General features: G+C 42.3%; 2 protein-coding genes across 2 annotated transcripts in view; one reads left to right on the top strand and one right to left on the bottom strand.

The window, feature by feature from the left end:
* LOC110197969 (very-long-chain enoyl-CoA reductase-like) overlaps positions 1-11,338 on the top strand; it is an 83,753-nt gene extending 72,415 nt beyond the window's left edge. The window contains exons 8-13 of the mRNA XM_020972055.2: positions 2,009-2,081; positions 2,203-2,246; positions 7,319-7,376; positions 8,669-8,757; positions 9,240-9,285; positions 9,520-11,338. Of these exons, the coding sequence (XP_020827714.1) occupies positions 2,009-2,081; positions 2,203-2,246; positions 7,319-7,376; positions 8,669-8,757; positions 9,240-9,285; positions 9,520-9,647 (438 nt within the window). The 3' untranslated portion in view covers positions 9,648-11,338. The remainder of the gene's footprint in view (positions 1-2,008; positions 2,082-2,202; positions 2,247-7,318; positions 7,377-8,668; positions 8,758-9,239; positions 9,286-9,519) is intronic.
* LOC110197949 (retinal-specific phospholipid-transporting ATPase ABCA4) overlaps positions 9,596-17,840 on the bottom strand; it is a 135,265-nt gene continuing 127,020 nt past the window's right edge. Inside the window, 6 exon segments of the mRNA XM_078155530.1 lie at positions 9,596-9,682; positions 12,203-12,270; positions 12,626-12,712; positions 14,525-14,774; positions 16,636-16,728; positions 16,840-16,943. Coding sequence (XP_078011656.1) covers positions 12,220-12,270; positions 12,626-12,712; positions 14,525-14,774; positions 16,636-16,728; positions 16,840-16,943 — 585 coding nt within the window. The 3' untranslated portion in view covers positions 9,596-9,682; positions 12,203-12,219.

Here is a 17,840-nt window from a genome sequence, read left to right as displayed (position 1 = left end):
ACTGTCCTGTAAGGCCAAGGCCACACGTGGCCCTCTTGGAACTCGTGTGGCATTTGACTGAATCCAAATTTCACACCTTAATAAAGGGACTTGTTCTGTAAAATTTGGACTCAGTCGAAAGGCCACACCCAGGGACCTAGAAGGCCACATGTGGCCTGGAGGCCACAGGTTCCCCACCCCAGTAGTATATACTTTGCTAGCGCTGTGGGCAATAATAACAATATCATTATTAGCTAGCATTTTTATAGAACTTTAAGGTTTGCAAAATATCATTTCATTTTATTCTCACAACCCTGAGAAGCAGGTAATAGTTTTACATATTATAGATGTATAATAGATAATATAGATAGATAATAGATACTCCATTATACATATATATACATACATATATATATACATACATACATATATATATAACATATATATATATATATACATACATACATATATATATATATGTATCTGATGACTCTGGAAGAGAGTGAGGCTGATGACTTTGTGTAACTCTGCCTCACTTAAATCCAATTCACTCGAAAGTCAAGATATCCCCCCATGATGTCACTGGTCCTCTTTGAAAACAGGACAAACAATAACAAACATATATTTGTAACACATACATATACATATTTAAGATATTTCTCTCTATCTCTCTGTCGGTCTTTCTATCTACCCATCTATCTATCTGGCAGCTAGCTGGTGAAGTGGATAGAGTGCTGAGCCTAGAGTCAGGAAGACCTGAGTTTAAATCTTACCTCTGACACTTACTAGCTATATGACTCTGGGCAAGTCACTTAACCTCTATTTGTCACAGTTTCCTCGATGGTAAAATGGGGCTAATGATAGCACCTTCCTCTCATGGTTGTTGTGAGGATCAAATAAGATAATATTTTTAAGGAGTTTAGCACAGTGCCTGGCTTTTCGTAGGTGCTATGTAAATGCTTATTCCCTTCCCTTTCTTATTATCCCCATTTCATAGATGAGGAAATTGAGGCAGACAGAGGTCAAATGACTTACTCAGAGTCATGTAATTAGTAAGTGTTTGAGGCTGGATTTGAACTGAGTTCTTCTTGACTCCAGAAGTCAACTAGGTGCTCTTTTTATTTTTTGCGCCATCTAGCTGTTTCATATTAATAATAATATGTATCATATTAATAATCACTACAATTACACATGGCCCCTATTCTCCAGTAGGTCATAATAGATCTCTGAAATTGTTTTACAGCACTACAGATAATTATATGCCATAGTTGGAGAAGAGACAGTGTGGTCTTAGTGGAAAGAAGGCTGACTCTGGTACCTGAAGTCCTGAGTTCAAGTTCCAGCTTTGCCATTTATGATAAATCACTTTGCAGTTACATTTGCACAGAACCTTAAAAGTCACAAAATATGCTTTCTTCATAATATTTACGTGAGGTGGGTAGTACAGATATCATTATCGCCAATTTACAGATGGGGCTTCGAGAGGTTTAGTGATTTGCCCATGACAACTCCCATCCTAGGTGTCAGAGGCAGGATTCGAACTCAGGTCTCCTGACTTCAATGGTCTACCCTCTCTCTTAGCCCTTGGGGTTTTAGCTTCTCTTCTGTAAAATGAGGAATCCAGACTAGATGACTCACTAAGTGAGATGCCTTAACTACGACGACTGTGGATGACTCTTCCAACCTCCAGGACCTTTAACTGGTTTGGTTAAGAGTCTCACTGATTCAGAAACAGAACAGAGAGCTTTCGTGTCCTGGAGGCTTGCTTCCGACCAGTCAGCCCTAATGTTACTATCCAAGAATGGCCGCATTGCCGTTGTCTAAGTGGTACGACGACCAGCGTGAGGGACCTGAGCCTTTGGTTTTTAAGGGGCTCCCTGCCTCGTAGTGTGAAGCAACCAACCACCTGAGATGGGGCTCCCAGGGAGAAGTTTACTGACCATGACCAGCCTCTTTGCTTAGAGGAAGGTGGCTGGGCTTTGACACTTGAAAACTAAAATTGAAATAAGAACACTGACTTATTTTCCAGAATTGCTTCTTTTACTGGGGATTTGCTGCTTGGCTTGCTTATTACATCAATCATCCTCTTTACACGCCTCCTTGTAAGTAACAAAACGGCCCTCAGTTCATGTCATTTCTGCATTTCCTTCGGGTGGCCTTGTAATTAACTCTCTTATTTTTTCCTTTTTCTCGTTTTGTTTTGTCTGTTCTATTGGTGTGTAGCCTATGGACAAAAGCAGATCAATTTTTCTCTGATCACCTTTCTGGTAGGTCTTTTATGTGAGACTTTTCCCTGACTGTGAACTTTCAGATAACTCACATTTATATAGTGTGTGACTTTTATCATAATTACCCTATGAGCTGCTTAGTACAGATATTACCCTCCCCATTTTACAGATGAGGAAATGGAGGCTTCAAGAGGTTAAGAACCTTGTGTATGATCACAGAGCTAGTGTCTGAGGTGGAACTAGAAGCCAAGTCTTCCCAATTCCGAGTCCATTGCTCTATCCACTATAGCACACTGCCTCTCTTCCCATTTAGTAGGACTATCTTGGGACAAATAATGATAGTTCTATTGGAGAATTGCTAAGCAAACTGTGAATGTTATGAAGTGTCATGAATGTCATGGAATATTGTGCCACAATAGATAATAAAGTGGATAGTTTAAAAAAAAAGGTGTGGTTACCAGTTGGCCAAGTGTCAGAAGCTAGATGAAAGTACTCCCAATTCCTGACTTCTCTTTATCAGAAAAGATGTCAGCTAGTAGTTCCGTGGCTCATGATTGGAGTAGATAGAATGGAAGACTCATCTTCCTGAGCTCAAATCTGGCTTTAGATGCTTACTAGCCATATGACCCTGGGCAAGTCATTTAGCCCTGCTTACCTCAGTTTCCTCATCTATAAATGAATTGGAGAAGGAAATGGCCAGTATTTTTGCTAAGAAGACCCCAAATGAGGTCACTGAAATGACTGAACAACAACAAATTTCTGAAAAGTTCAGTCAGCCAGTCATTAAACATTTATTAAACACCTACTATGTGCCAGGCACTGTGCTAAGTGCTAGGGATGCAAAGAAAGGCAAAAGACAATCCTTGAATTGGACTTTAATTAGAAATTAAGGTCAGATTGTATGGTGTCAAACTATCTGGACTTAGAGTCAAATTTAGATTCAAACCCTGAATTCAAAGTCAAATCCTACGGCTCTGCCTCACTTAATGTCCCTGGCTTCCTCTCATGTAAAATGAGGGTGTTGGATCAGCTGGCATGGGTTCCAATCTTTAGCTCTTGCTCCTTCCTACCTGTGTGTCCTTGGGGAAGGAGGTGAAAGAGAGACTATTCAGGGCCAGCAAATAGACCAACTGAGGTTGGAATTAGAGTTTGTCATGGAGACTAATGTAAAATGGAGGGACCCTGATGATCTTTAAATCCTATGATCCTAAAAGCCTGTAGGTGAGAAATGACTAATTGGATCACCTTGGTCATCTTAATAATTGATGGGAATTGATGTCAAATGGATTTGACCTAACACTGGCTACCTCTTGTAAGGATGGGACTTAGGGCCAAAGGCATAGATGAAGTGTATGATTTTGTTTTTCTTACTTTCTCAAGGGAAAGGGGATGGGAAGGAATAGGGAAGAGGGAGAGAATTCGGACCTGAAAATAAAATAAAATCAAATCAATACTCTAGATCCCTAATAATGAAAGAATGCAAATTAAAATAATTTTGCAGTTCCAGCTCACATCCATCAGATTGGCAAAGATAATAAAAGAGGAAAATATTGAATGTTGAAAGAGATGCTGGCAAAGATACATTAGTGTTCTCTTGTTAGAATTGTGAATTGGTCAAGACATTCTGGAAAACAATTTAGATTATGCCCAGAAAGTTACCAAACTATGCACACCCTTTAGCCACTGCTAGGGTTGTACCTGAAAGAAATCAAAAAAGGAGAAAAAGGATCCATATGTACAAAAACATTCATGGAAGTGCTTTTGTGGTAGTTTTGTGGTAGTCAAGCATTTAAAACTGAGGGGATGTTCTATTGGGGAATGGCTAAGCAAACTCTAAATGTCACGGAGTGTCATGAATGTCATGGAATATTGTGCCACAATAGATAATAAAGTGGATAGTTTAAAAAAAAAGGTGTGGTTACCAGTTGGCCAAGTGTCAGAAGCTAGATGAAAGTACTCCCAATTCCTGACTTCTCTTTATCAGAAAAGATGTCAGCTAGTAGTTCCGTGGCTCATGATTGGAGTAGATAGAATGGAAGACTCATCTTCCTGAGCTCAAATCTGGCTTTAGATGCTTACTAGCCATATGACCCTGGGCAAGTCATTTAGCCCTGCTTACCTCAGTTTCCTCATCTATAAATGAATTGGAGAAGGAAATGGCCAGTATTTTTGCTAAGAAGACCCCAAATGAGGTCACTGAAATGACTGAACAACAACAAATTTCTGAAAAGTTCAGTCAGCCAGTCATTAAACATTTATTAAACACCTACTATGTGCCAGGCACTGTGCTAAGTGCTAGGGATGCAAAGAAAGGCAAAAGACAATCCTTGAATTGGACTTTAATTAGAAATTAAGGTCAGATTGTATGGTGTCAAACTATCTGGACTTAGAGTCAAATTTAGATTCAAACCCTGAATTCAAAGTCAAATCCTACGGCTCTGCCTCACTTAATGTCCCTGGCTTCCTCTCATGTAAAATGAGGGTGTTGGATCAGCTGGCATGGGTTCCAATCTTTAGCTCTTGCTCCTTCCTACCTGTGTGTCCTTTGGGGAAGGAGGTGAAAGAGAGACTATTCAGGGGCCAGCAAATAGACCAACTGAGGTTGGAATTTAGAGTTTGTCATGGAGACTAATGTAAAATGGAGGGACCCTGATGATCTTTAAATCCTATGATCCTAAAAGCCTGTAGGTGAGAAATGACTAATTGGATCACCTTGGTCATCTTAATAATTGATGGGAATTGATGTCAAATGGATTTGACCTAACACTGGCTACCTCTTGTAAGGATGGGACTTAGGGCCAAAGGCATAGATGAAGTGTATGATTTTGTTTTTCTTACTTTCTCAAGGGAAAGGGGATGGGAAGGAATAGGGAAGAGGGAGAGAATTCGGACCTGAAAATAAAATAAAATAAAATCAATACTCTAGATCCCTAATAATGAAAGAAATGCAAATTAAAATAATTTTGCAGTTCCAGCTCACATCCATCAGATTGGCAAAGATAATAAAAGAGGAAAATATTGAATGTTGAAAGAGATGCTGGCAAAGATACATTAGTGTTCTCTTGTTAGAATTGTGAATTGGTCAAGACATTCTGGAAAACAATTTAGATTATGCCCAGAAAGTTACCAAACTATGCACACCCTTTAGCCACTGCTAGGGTTGTACCTGAAAGAAATCAAAAAAGGAGAAAAAGGATCCATATGTACAAAAACATTCATGGAAGTGCTTTTGTGGTAGTTTTGTGGTAGTCAAGCATTTAAAACTGAGGGGATGTTCTATTGGGGAATGGCTAAGCAAACTCTAAATGTCACGGAGTGTCATGAATGTCATGGAATATTGTGCCACAATAGATAATAAAGTGGATAGTTTAAAAAAAAAAAGGTGTGGTTACCAGTTGGCCAAGTGTCAGAAGCTAGATGAAAGTACTCCCAATTCCTGACTTCTCTTTATCAGAAAAGATGTCAGCTAGCAGTTCCATGGCTCATAAATGGATGCCTTCAGTGGTGAGAAGCCAAGGCCCTCCAAAGAGCCAAACGAGCCCTCCAGGGAGCTGAATGAAAAGTCCCTGAGTTCTCAGTCCCCACTGATGGGTGCTTTCCTCCATTTCTCTGTCTGCCATCCACAGATGCAGCAATCATCAGAAAACAAAACCTTGCCTTTGGTTTTCCACACGTGTCTTGCAGATTAATGATGGGATCATAGGTGTAGAGCTGGAAGGGACCACAGACAGTATCTAAACTTAACCCTTTATTTCATAGAGGTAGAAACTGTGGCCCATTGAAGTGATTTGTGCGAGATCACCCAGGAAATAGGGAGCAGGCTGGCGTTCAAAGTCCATTCTCTGACTCCAAATTCTACACTCCTTCTGCTATACCATACTACACCTCACATACTTCTATTTTATTGTGTTAGCAGCACAGTAGACCTGGCTGTCCAGTTTCCCTTTGAGAGTCTTTCCCGGGCTGGTTTGGGGGGCAGGGCATCAAGTGCCATTCGCCACTTAGTCATGAAAGGTGGCACTTCAAGACCAGGAATTCTTAACCTTTTGGGAATACATATCCTTTTGAGGGACCTATGGAACCCCTCTCAGGTCAGGATAGTGTTTTTTAATGCATGAAATAAAATATATAGAATTATTTAAAAAAAACAGTTATATTGAAATTCACTTGTCAAAATATTTTTTAAATGGGTTCACCAGCCTCAGGTTAAGAACCCCATGTTTTGAGGGCAGCTAGGGTAGTGAAAAAAATAGAATGCCTGGCCTGGGGTCAGGATAGACCTGAGTTCAAATCTATCTTTAGATACTTACTGGCTGTGGGATCCTGGGCAAGTCACTTAACCTCTGTTTCCTTCAGTTTCCTCGTCTGCAAAATGGGGATGATGATAGCACCTACCTCCTAGGGTGTTGTTATCAATTATAATTGGATAATAATTATAAAGTGCTTGGCACAGTGACTGGCACAGAGCAAGTGTTAGATAAATGTTAACTATTATTATTATCATTAGGTTCTACTCTCATGTTCTTTGATCTCTTTGTTACCAGAATCAAAGATTGTTGGTGTCTTTAAGTTCCGTGAACTCAACTTTTGAAATCACTCGTTTAAGCTAGCCAGGGCACCAGGAGAGAGGGCTTTTTAATAATTCTCTAATCCTTTCTCCTCACCTTAGAAATCAGATGAAGGTCGCTGCTGTTGAGGGGGATCGAGGGGAAAGTTGACCTTATGTGTTTCTTGGATTGTCTTTAGAAGTAGACCCAAAGAACTTTTTCTTTATTCTCTGGGGTAGTTCTGAAAATGTGTCTGTTATTGGAGTGGGAGAGGCAGCTTGGTGTCAAGGGTTGAGAGAGCTGACTTCAGAGTCTGGCAGCCCTGGATTCTAGCATCACCTCAGACACATTCTAGCTGTGGGACCCTGGACAAGTCACTTCTCAGGGCCCCAGACAACTCTCAAAGACTAATCTGCACATCAGTTTGTATGCTGAACCACTTTGGTGTGAAAGTTCCCTAGGACAATGAAATCATAGATCCAATAAAAAGAAAAATGTACATAATAGGGTTAAAAAATTATAGCAAAAATTTGTATCACTATCTTTTTATGTCTTTTAATATAGTTATGTGAAGCCGGAAACTTTTCAATCCACGTGGAACTCAATAACCTAAGAGGAAATGGTGAGAGTTTTTATTTTTTGTTTTTATTGTCATAGTTTAACATTTATGTAATTAAAAGAGACCAATGACCATAAAGCTAACCAGATTCTTTTTTCTTTATGAGATTTAATGACAAAACCCATAATAATTGTAAAATCTCACCTTTAACTCATGGATGTCTGTGCTGCTCAAGCCATTGCCTAAGAGAGTGAAGGCTCGGGGAGAGGTTCCTCCAGCAGCTTCTGGACTCTGTGGATCTCTAGAGACATTGCTGTGCTCCATGGCCATTACTGATTGTATCTCTTAGCTCTTCATCCAGGGGCAAGTATATTGGGAGCCCCAAGCCCCAGAGTTGGCTGTGTCCTGGTACCATTGTCCCAGAGGCCCTGGCCTAGTCTGTCATACAGCCTGGAGATGTTTGGAAGGTGTCTAATAAAAGGCCTGCTTTAGACAGAGCCCAGCAAGCGTGCACAGGCCAGTATACCCTGTCCCCTAAGTCACCATTAGCCATTCTGCTCACATTAGTCATTGAATCACTATTAGCTACTCTTAGCACATAGTAGGTGCTTAATATATACTAGTTGGCTGACTGAGATACCCTGGATTTGGGACCAGGATTGAAGGACAGTAGGTAAGAATTTTCACCCATCTGCGTCTGAATGGGTTCTTCTGTCAGATGAGGAATTGAATGGCCCTTTGGGAGGGAACATGGTAGAGTGTATAAAATGATGGACTTAGAATCAGGAAGACTTAGGTTCAAATCCTGCCTCAGGTACTCACTAGCTGTGTGCCCTTGGGTAAATCACTTATTCTCACTGCCTTTAAATGAATCTGATGACCTTGAAAAAGGTCCTTCCCAACTGTAACTCTCTGATGCAATGATTAAGTCTGGTCAACAAACATTTATTAAGCATTTGTACTGAATGGGGGAAAGCACCAGGGGGTGTCCCACTCACCATCCCAAAGCTAACTGGCCCCAGGCAGCTCCCTGGGGTTCCCACCTTCCTGGGGCTCTGGCTACCACTGATGTTTGAGGGCCAGGTGACAAAAGCTTCACAGGAGTCTCTGTGGACCCTCTGGAGACAACCTCTGGTCTAAAAACCTTTCAGTGGGTTTCCCTCTTTGGGGTTGTATTGGAGTCAGCTCATCATAGTCCAATGGTAAATTTTGAGTGTGAGCATTTACACCTCAGAGATCAGCAAACACTACTGATCAGGGTTTGAGTCACTGTTTTATTGATTGTGATGAAAAAAAATGTTAATAATGTAGGCCTGTTCTGATGGACTGACATGACCATTCTTTTACATCCTCAGGACCAAAGACCCGTCGTATCCCCTACCCAACCAAGAATCCATTCACGTGGCTATTTTTCTTTGTCTCCTGCCCTAATTACACTTATGAGGTATGTGAGCCAATGTGTAGGGAGAGCTTAGGGAAGGAAAGGGCAGCCTTGCTGGGTGTGGATGATGTCTCTGAGATTTGTTATCCTTTGAAGATTTTGCTACTAAGGAGCAGACTCAGCATGGGGAATCCAGGCTAGTTCATACATTCTTTCCTGCCCCTCGCCACCCCACTCATGCATGATCTTGCCAGGACCAGCCGAGACGTGATGCTAAAAGTAGGGGTGTGTGAAGCCACCGAATTGTAATGTTTGAAACCACACAGTCAGACTCATTCTTCATCAAGGAAATCAATAATGGTAGACATTTTATTTATGGTGGATACATATACTTTTTATTCTCTCTTGGTAAACAAACAGAGCCACATAGATCAACTTGAAAAGCAAACAGGTCCTATGCTAATGTCAGCTGGAATGTTTGTTAATAGTGTAGGTCTGGACCTCTGGTCTAGAGGAAAAGCAATCTTGTGTCTGTTTGGCTGCAGGTGGGGGCCTGGATCAGTTTCACCATCATGACTCAATGTGTCCCAGGTGAGTCTGCTTGGTTTCTTCTCCAACGGGGTTCCTATTGGGGCCCTCGCCACTCCTCCAGGGAGCCTGACATCAAATTACATGGATTTTGTCTTCTTTTCCTTTTTTCCCTTATTTTCTTTTTCCTTTTTTCTCTTTCTTTCTCTCTCTCTCTTTCTTTCTTTCTTTCTTTCTTTCTTTCTTTCTTTCTTTCTTTCTTTCTTTCTCTCTCTCTCTTTTTTTTTGTTGATACAGTGGGATTATTCACGCTGGTTGGCTTCATTCAGATGACAATCTGGGCAAGGGACAAACACTGCACTTACGTAAGAGAGTTCAAGGATTATCCCAGTCTCCGGATGCCAATCATTCCTTTCTTGCTGTAGGAAGCAAGCAGTGATGCTTGGGCACTTCAGCAGACCTAGGGGCAGAAAAGCCAACATTTGAGCCCTGATCTTCTGGGTTTTCTGAAAAAAAAAGTGGTGACTTTTCAATTTTTAAAGTTAATCAATTGGCAATAATTCTCTGAAAGACAGCTAAACTCCACGGCTGTGTGGAGTCTACCAGCACTCCAAAGTAATAGAATGTTCTCGTTTCCTCACCTAGCAAGTGAGGAGGCCTGGACTATGTTTGTTCTAAGGTCCCTTCCAGCTTCCAAATCCTATAATTCTATGTGTGTGTGTGTGTGTGTGTGTGTGTGTGTGTGTGTGTGTGTGTGTGTGTGTGTGTGTGTGTGTTCATAAATATACACACCTTCCTTTCTGCATATGTACATGCATATTAAGAAGTAACACATCCCTATGAGATTTTCATCTTCTAAGGGTTTTTTAGTTGTATTTTGGGAGTAGTGGTAGGTGATTGTTTTCTTTTTGTTTGTTTGTTTGTAAGCCCAGCCAAGTTATCATGGTCTTCCTGTCTATGGAAACTCCCATAAATTAGAACGTCTTCAGGGGATGATGTTTGATCATTTCTTGTGTCAGAAGAGCAGTAAAGAAGCTTAGCCATAAGAGAGAGTCCAGCTTATAAATGGGACAGGGCCCACTAGTCCTCTGGTGCTCAGGTCTGGGAGGTAACATTCGGTGCTGTGTTCTCTAAGTCTCACTCATGCAGAGGTGGCAGCCAATGTTATTTTTTCAGCTGGTGAAGAAATACTATGGCCTCTGCTAATAGGGTAGGTACTATGGAGTGGGGGGCGGAAGGGGCAGAGAGAAACAGAGAAGTAGGGAGGTTTAATTGGTAAATCAGTGCCTAGCTCTCTGAGTTGGACGGACAGTGCAGAACCTGAACCCACCTAGATGGCACATGTTTATCCCATCTATCATGTAGTCTAGTCATATGTCACCTTCAGAAGAAACCTTTCCATGTACTGTATTTGGGGGTGAGAACACAATGGCATGAGCCCAGGACAAGAGGGAAAATCACACGGATTAACCAATGCTGCAGCTATTTCTGAAAGCAATTTAAAAGGACTCTCTTAATGGGGAGAGTGGATAATTTGACCTAATGGGTCTCAGGCACTGATTGGAGCAGCTCATGATTCTAGAGAGTCCAGGTCATAGACATGCAATTATTAACCCATTTAAAATGTTACTGGTTGATCATCCACATGACCCTAGACTTGTTTTCATAAAACAAGGTGTGATGAAACCAAAGGCTCTTCATCCTTCTGGATATTTTCCAGGGTCATGTTCTCAGCAAGCTTTTCAAATGTACTTGGTGAACCTATGCACTGATCTCTCATTCCTAAATGGACAGCTCAGATCAGCTCCTGTGCTCATAACCCACAGCTAGGAGGGCAGTCAGCCAGTTTTAGGACCTCCTGGGGAGCTGACCTTCTGCCATCTGTTCAGGGGAAAGTTTGGAAGGTTTTCTATAAAGCTGTCCAAGAAATGACCCTATCCTAGTTTGTGGGACATTTTAAAGGAAAAAAAATTTTAGGATCTCATAACACAGACTGGAAAATGTGATTGCTATTTATTCTGTGACAGATTTATTTCCCTACGAGTGCTGTACAGAAAGATTTTTGCAACTCTTTGTAAAGATGATCTACATAATAAAGTCAAAGCTATGTTTTGAATTCTGAAGTCAATATGAAAACACCAGGTAACAGGCATTGGGCTGAAAGTCAATCAAATCTCATGAGTCTTTGCATAGTGTAAAGTACAAAATAAGGTTTTTACTTCTTCAGTTTTTGCATACAAAAAGTCACATCTGCTTCCCCCCAAAGGGTACAAAGGGTCATTCTCATAAAAACAGGAAAATATTCACATTACTTACCTCATAAGGTTGTTGTTAAGAGGGTTAAAGAGCTATATAAGTGTGAGTTATTATTAACATCACCATCATCAATTAAGTCAGATGCCATGGCTGGCAAGACTTTACCTGAAGCTTAGCATTTTTCTGTCCTTGGGTGGTATTTGGGCAGAATCAGCTCTCCCAAACAACCACTATTTCCTGAAGGTGGGCACTATTTTTCTTTTTGTCTTTGTATTCCTAGCATCCAGCATGCAGGGGCCTTATATATAGTCAGTGCTCAATAAATGCTCATTGAGTTGGACTGGGTTTATCAAAAGAAAGGAAAAAAAACTTTCTGAGGGTAATAGTTTAGTGAATGAAAATGCATTTATTAAGAGCTTACTATATACCAGGTACTGTGCTAAACATGAGGTATACACCTGTGTGTCCCTGGACAAGTCACAACCTCCCAGGGCCTCAGTTTTCTCAATTGTAAAATGAAGGTGTCAGTCTAGACGTCATCATCCCTTCCAGCCCTAAATCTACGGTCCTAAGACCTCACACAGAAAAGAGCATAGACAAGAAAAGGGCTTATGTGCACATCTTTCTCTCCTTTGTGGGGACTCTTAACCTGGGTCTAAGGATAGACTTCAGAGTGTCTGTGAACTTGGATGGGGCAAAAAATGACATCTTTATTTTCACTAACCTCTAACTGTAATTCATTCAATTATGAATGTAGGCAACCATCTGCAGGGATGCGCAGGCTTCATCAAACTGCAAAAGATGTCCATGATTTAAAAAAAAGGAAGACGTTTAAGAACCCCTGATCTAATGGGTGATTTCCAGCTAAAGGAAATGAGCGCCCAGAGACAAAGCAGTCGCTCCCTGTTTTTTCATTTCAGACATACTGCATGAATTTGTGTCTTGACGTACTTATGAAATATCTCAATGCCCAGAAGTGTTTCAAGCAGCTTTGTTTGGTGGCTATGTCCCTAGCACCCTGGATCGGTCTAGGTATGCAAGAGCCCTTTGGAGAGGCTGACCTGGGCTGTTCATTGGGCCTGCGCTGGCCTGTCTGAGCAGATGATCTGCTCTATACACCGTCCTGGGAAGGAGGAGCTGGGGCTACCTTGGCATCTGGGATGGCTCCAGCTGCACGGGGGTGTAAGGGAAAATCATCCTCTTCTGTCTGCTGTTTAGCAAAGTTCACAAATACCTGTGGGGGTTGGGACACAGGCAGAAGAAAGAGAGCAATTTATAACCATAAATGGAAGCATTCTAAGAAATGGCCACCCGGTGAGCTCCCATAGCCTCTATAGGGTCTTCACTTTAAAGGGTTTAGCTAGGTCATAGGTCATGGTACCATGGATCTAGGGTATATACCTCAGAAGCCATATAATTAGCACCCCCCCACCCTCACTCCCACATTTACAAATGAAACTGAGACCCACAGAGGCCACATGGTATAATATAACAGGTAGGGCACTGGATTTGGGGTCAGGAAGAACTGTTCAAATCCTGCCTCAGATACTTACTAGGGGTGTGACCTTGTACAAGTCTGGGCCTCAGTTTCCTCATCTGTAAAATGAGGGTGTTGGACTCAATGACCTCCAAGCTCCCTACCAGCTCTAAATCTATGACTTTATGTAATAATACTAGCTAATACTTATCTAGTGCTTCCTTTGTGTCAGGCACTGTGCTAAATGCTTTAAAATTATCATCTCATTTGATCCTCACAACAATCCTAGGAGACAGGTGCCGTTATCATCCTCATTTTAGAGAAAAGAAAGCTGAGGCAAACAGAGGTTTAGTGACTTGCCTAGGGTCATACAGTTAGTAAATGTCCAAGGCTGGATTTGAATTCAGGTCTTCCTAGCTCCAGGCCTGGCACTCTATCCATTGCACCACTTAGCTGCCCCAGAACAACCCTGGGAGGTAAGTACTATTATTATCCCCATTTTACAGATGAAAAAAACTGAGGCAAACAGGTTCAGTGACTTGCCCAAGGTCACACAGGTACTGGGGGTTGGATTGGTTCTCATGAAGGTGGCTTGTGTAATTGGCTTGCAAAATCCCCAGACACCTGTGTCCCACTAGTATCTGCTTTTCACATTCCTCAGCTGGCGGGCAGCTAGGTGGCGCAGTGGATAGAGCTCTGGCCTTGGAGTCAGGAGGACTCTTAAGTTCAAATCTGGCCTCAGACACTTGACACTTACTAGCTGTGTGTGACCCGGGGCAAGTCACTTAACCCTTGATTGCCTCATGCAAAAAAAACCCAAAAAACAAAAAAAAAACCATATTCCTCAGCTGAAGTGGGGGTGGTTTCAGCAAAAGGACTTGGGAAGAATAAATGCAGATGTGGACAGCTCTAAAATGCCATTTGGTCTAGTGCAAAGAGGACTGACCATGGACCTGGGTTCAAATTCTACTCTGATGCTACCTGTGTGACCTTGGATAATTCACTTAACTTTCCTGGTTCTCTTTTCCCTCATCTCTAAAATTAGGTGATTAGACTAGATGCCCTTTGGGGTCTATGGCACTATGGACCCTGAGTAATGCAGCTTGACAGAAACAAGACCAGTCTGGGACATTCATCTCATTCTACTGTAAATAAGTTGGGGACAAGACAAAATCCCTGTCTTTTTTACCACTGCTGATTATGAGTTTGGCCCTGTGCGGTTGTCTCTGGATCCCTGAGGTTTACAGAAAAATACAGGTGTGAACCTGGATACAAGCTGTCTGAGTGGGATAAATGAGGAGAAACCTTTGCTTTTACCGCCCTTAAAGGGTTACTTTGAGGACAGTAATTGCAGCAAACACTACTATCTGTCAATTATTTCCCAGTTACATTTTACCTTGGTTTGGGCTGCCCTTGGGAGTCCTCAGGATGGCTGATACCTAGACTGGAGGACCACCAAGCCCCCGCTAATTCTGAGGTCTTATCAGATTTTGCATCAATTCTATGCCTGTCCCACTTTCCATTTCTGTCTGAGGGAGGCTCCTCTCTGGGCTTCTGGCCCAGACTTACTTGGTCCAGCGTGGTCTGTGTGACCGAGTATTCCTCGATGTACAGGCTGTCCTTGTTGGAAATGAGCAGCTGGAAGATCCTGGCAAGCGAGGAGGAAGAGATGCGGTACTGGAGCATGTTATAGTGTCTCTCCCTCTGTACGCTGTCCGGGAAGTTTGCCTGTAAGAACTGCTCGGCTGGGTTCAGGTCTGGAAGCAAGCCCACCTTGGGGGGCTTGATCTTCATCGTGACGATGTAGCCGTCCCCAAACCTAGGATGCAGATGCCGGAGCAAAGGGCACAAGGTGAAGCCAGAAGAATGAGGGGGAAGGGTTTTCATTTTCCAGCTCAGGAAAAATCCCCCACCTATCCTCCCCCAAGAAGTCTAACAGAGTAGGGGGAAAGAGTGCTGAAGAGTTGGCAGGTAGATGGTGTGGTGGGGAGAACACTGGACCTAGTGCCAGAAAGACCTGAGTTCAAATCTAGCTGAGATATTCAGTCACTGGGCAACCTTCATTGTATATCAACACTACCTATTATTATCATTTGGAACACTTACTACCTGTGTGACCTTGGCCAAGTCCCTCTACCTTAAACCCTGCTGGCACTAAGTCTCCTCATTGGTAAAATGAATGGGTTGGATTACATGTCTTCTGAGGTATGTTCTAATTGGAAATCCTTGAGCCTATGACCTGAGTTTTAACCTTGGCTCTGCCATTTACTACTTGTGTAACAATGGAAAGGTCATTCAACCTCTCTGGGCCTCAGTTTCCTTATCTGCAAAATAATCAGGAAGGACTAGACGGCTTCTGATCTCTAAAGCTACAAGTCTCTGCTCTCTCTTGCCTATTCTATCCTTGATGAACTGATTTGTTGAGTGTCAAGAGGAAAGGATTAGAGGCCATTTACCTGGCACAAGCTGATATCCCATGTTGACATGTCTGTACTAGGCTATTCATCATTAGATCATAGATCTTGATCTAGAAGGGCCACTAGGGGTCATTGAGTCTTTTCATTTTGCAGATGAGTAAATTGAAGTACAGAGTGGTTAAGCAATTTGCCCAGCGTCACAGAGCTAGTAAGCACTGCGATCTGAGATCTGAACCCTGGTTCTCTGACCTCAACTCCAGTATCCTTTCTACTCCCCCAAGCAGCTTCTCTGAGCTCTCTGAGGGCAGGGGTTCTGGCCATTCACATTTGTAACTACCTTCTAATGCATAATACATAGGAAATGCTTAACAGATATTGCACAAGATCATAAGAAATGACCAGCACTCTCTGGTTCTCTCCAGAAGTACTTAACTACAGGTCAAGCATTGATTGTCCATACATAGTTCCCCTGGCTTCTTACTGGTCTGTATTAAAAAGGGTTGGGAAAGGCTTCCTGTAGAAGATGGGGTTTTGGTTGGGACTTAAAAGAAACCAGGAAGCCAGTAGGCAGAGATGCTCTCCCAAAGCAGGAAGTAGGATGCAATTTTAAAACACACACACACACACACACACACACACACACACCACATCTCTCCCAAACTCCTCTGTCACCTCCTAAATTATCATTCTTTTCATCAGTGAGAAGAGTTTTATGCAAATATTCCAAGCTCAAACATAGGATTACAAATTCAATTCAAGTCTGCAGGCATTTATATTAAAATCCTACTATGTCATTCGGTTCATTGACAAGCATTCATTAAGCTTCCACTATGTGCCACTGTGCTTGGTGCTGGGAATACAAAAACAGAAAGAAAACAATCCATGACTTCCAAGAATTTACTTTCAATTGGGGAGACTTAACATGTTCACGGACAAAAAAATACAAGTCATACCCAAAGTGATTTGGTTGGCTGATATTGTGTTAAAAGCAAAGCTTTTGCTCATTCCTCATCCCCAACCGCAGGTAGAGTGAGGCTTTCCACACCATATCCAGACCTGCCCTCACCTAGATAAACAGGCTAGGCTCTTAGCACACTTTGAATCACTGGATGAGGCCCTTCCTTGTCATCTGCCTGACATCAGGGGAGTCCTGTCTCTGCTCTCCTCCACTTGTCTCCACCTGGGATGAGGATGGAGATGACCAGACCCTCAAGCTTCAGAGACGGGCCACGCTGCCCACCTGCACAATGGCTTTTTCCTTACTTGTATTTGAGGTGCTGTATAGTGCCAAGGCACTGGAAGGTTCCTTTCACCATGATGGCCAGCCGAGTACACAGGGCTTCACATTCTTCCATGCTAATGGGGAAGGGAGAGGAAAGAGGAAGAGATTGAGGGGGTAAGAGGCTGTGTGGATGCTCTTTGCCCCAAACCCCAAACTGCCCTGGGCCCCAGGTACAAAGCTCTCACCTGTGTGATGTCAGGACAACTGCTCTGCCTTCCCTGATGATGCCGACGATGGTGTTCCATAGCAATCGCCTGGACTGTGGGTCCATCCCCGTGGTGGGCTCATCCTGGAGGGTGGGAGGGATAGGAAAGGGCTGCACTAAAGAAACCGTCTTCTCCTGGTCACCTCATCTGCCATGCCCCTCCAACCCCCATGTGTCCCCTGGCTAGAGGCCAGTCCAGTCACAAGGTAGTTTTTACCTGCAAAGAGCTTAGGCCTCTTGAAAAGGATGAATTAAACTGACATGAAGTCTCTAATTTAGGAACATAGATATATAGAGAGAAGGAAGAGCATTAGAGAAGAAGTCTCCAATACAGCAACATAGGGCTGCAGGGGACCACTGAGACGACCCAGTCCAGTCCCCTCGTTTTATAGATAAAGAAACTATAATAATAATAATGATGAGGTTGATGGCTAGCATTTATATTAAAGTGTGCAAAACTCTTTATAAATGTTATCTAACAACAACCCTGGGAACTAGGGGCTGTTATTATTATCCCCATTTTATAGATAAGGAAACTGAGGCAGCAGAGGTTAAGTGATTTGCACAGGGTCACACAGCTAGGAAGTATCTGAGACTGGCTTTGAAATCACTCTAGCTAGATCTAGCACTCTACTCACTTTGCCACCTAGCTGCCAATAAAAGTATTAATATAATAATATCAACTGTATAATAGATATGCAGCATGGTTTGGCGGATAGAAAGCTAACCTTGAAGCTAGGAAAACCTGGGTTCAAGTTCAGCTTCTGAAATATACTGGCTATGTGACCCTGGGCAAATCACATAACCTACTTATTAGTAATAAACTAGGTAATATTTGGGAATATAAGTTGCAGAAAGAGTGCTAAAAAGCATTGGTAGATGGAATTCTTTATATCAATGAAACCGCAGGTTCAGTCCTTATCTTTGTCCTTAATTGTATAATATCAGTCAACAATCTTTAATTACCTATGATGTGCCATG

This window comes from Phascolarctos cinereus, unplaced genomic scaffold, assembly GCF_003287225.1.
Source record: "Phascolarctos cinereus isolate Bilbo 61053 unplaced genomic scaffold, phaCin_HiC Scaffold_5;HRSCAF=322, whole genome shotgun sequence".
In the NCBI taxonomy this organism is placed as follows: Eukaryota; Metazoa; Chordata; class Mammalia; order Diprotodontia; family Phascolarctidae; genus Phascolarctos; species Phascolarctos cinereus.
Note: the sequence above shows the minus strand (reverse complement) of the source record. Positions and strands in the feature narration are given on the sequence as shown.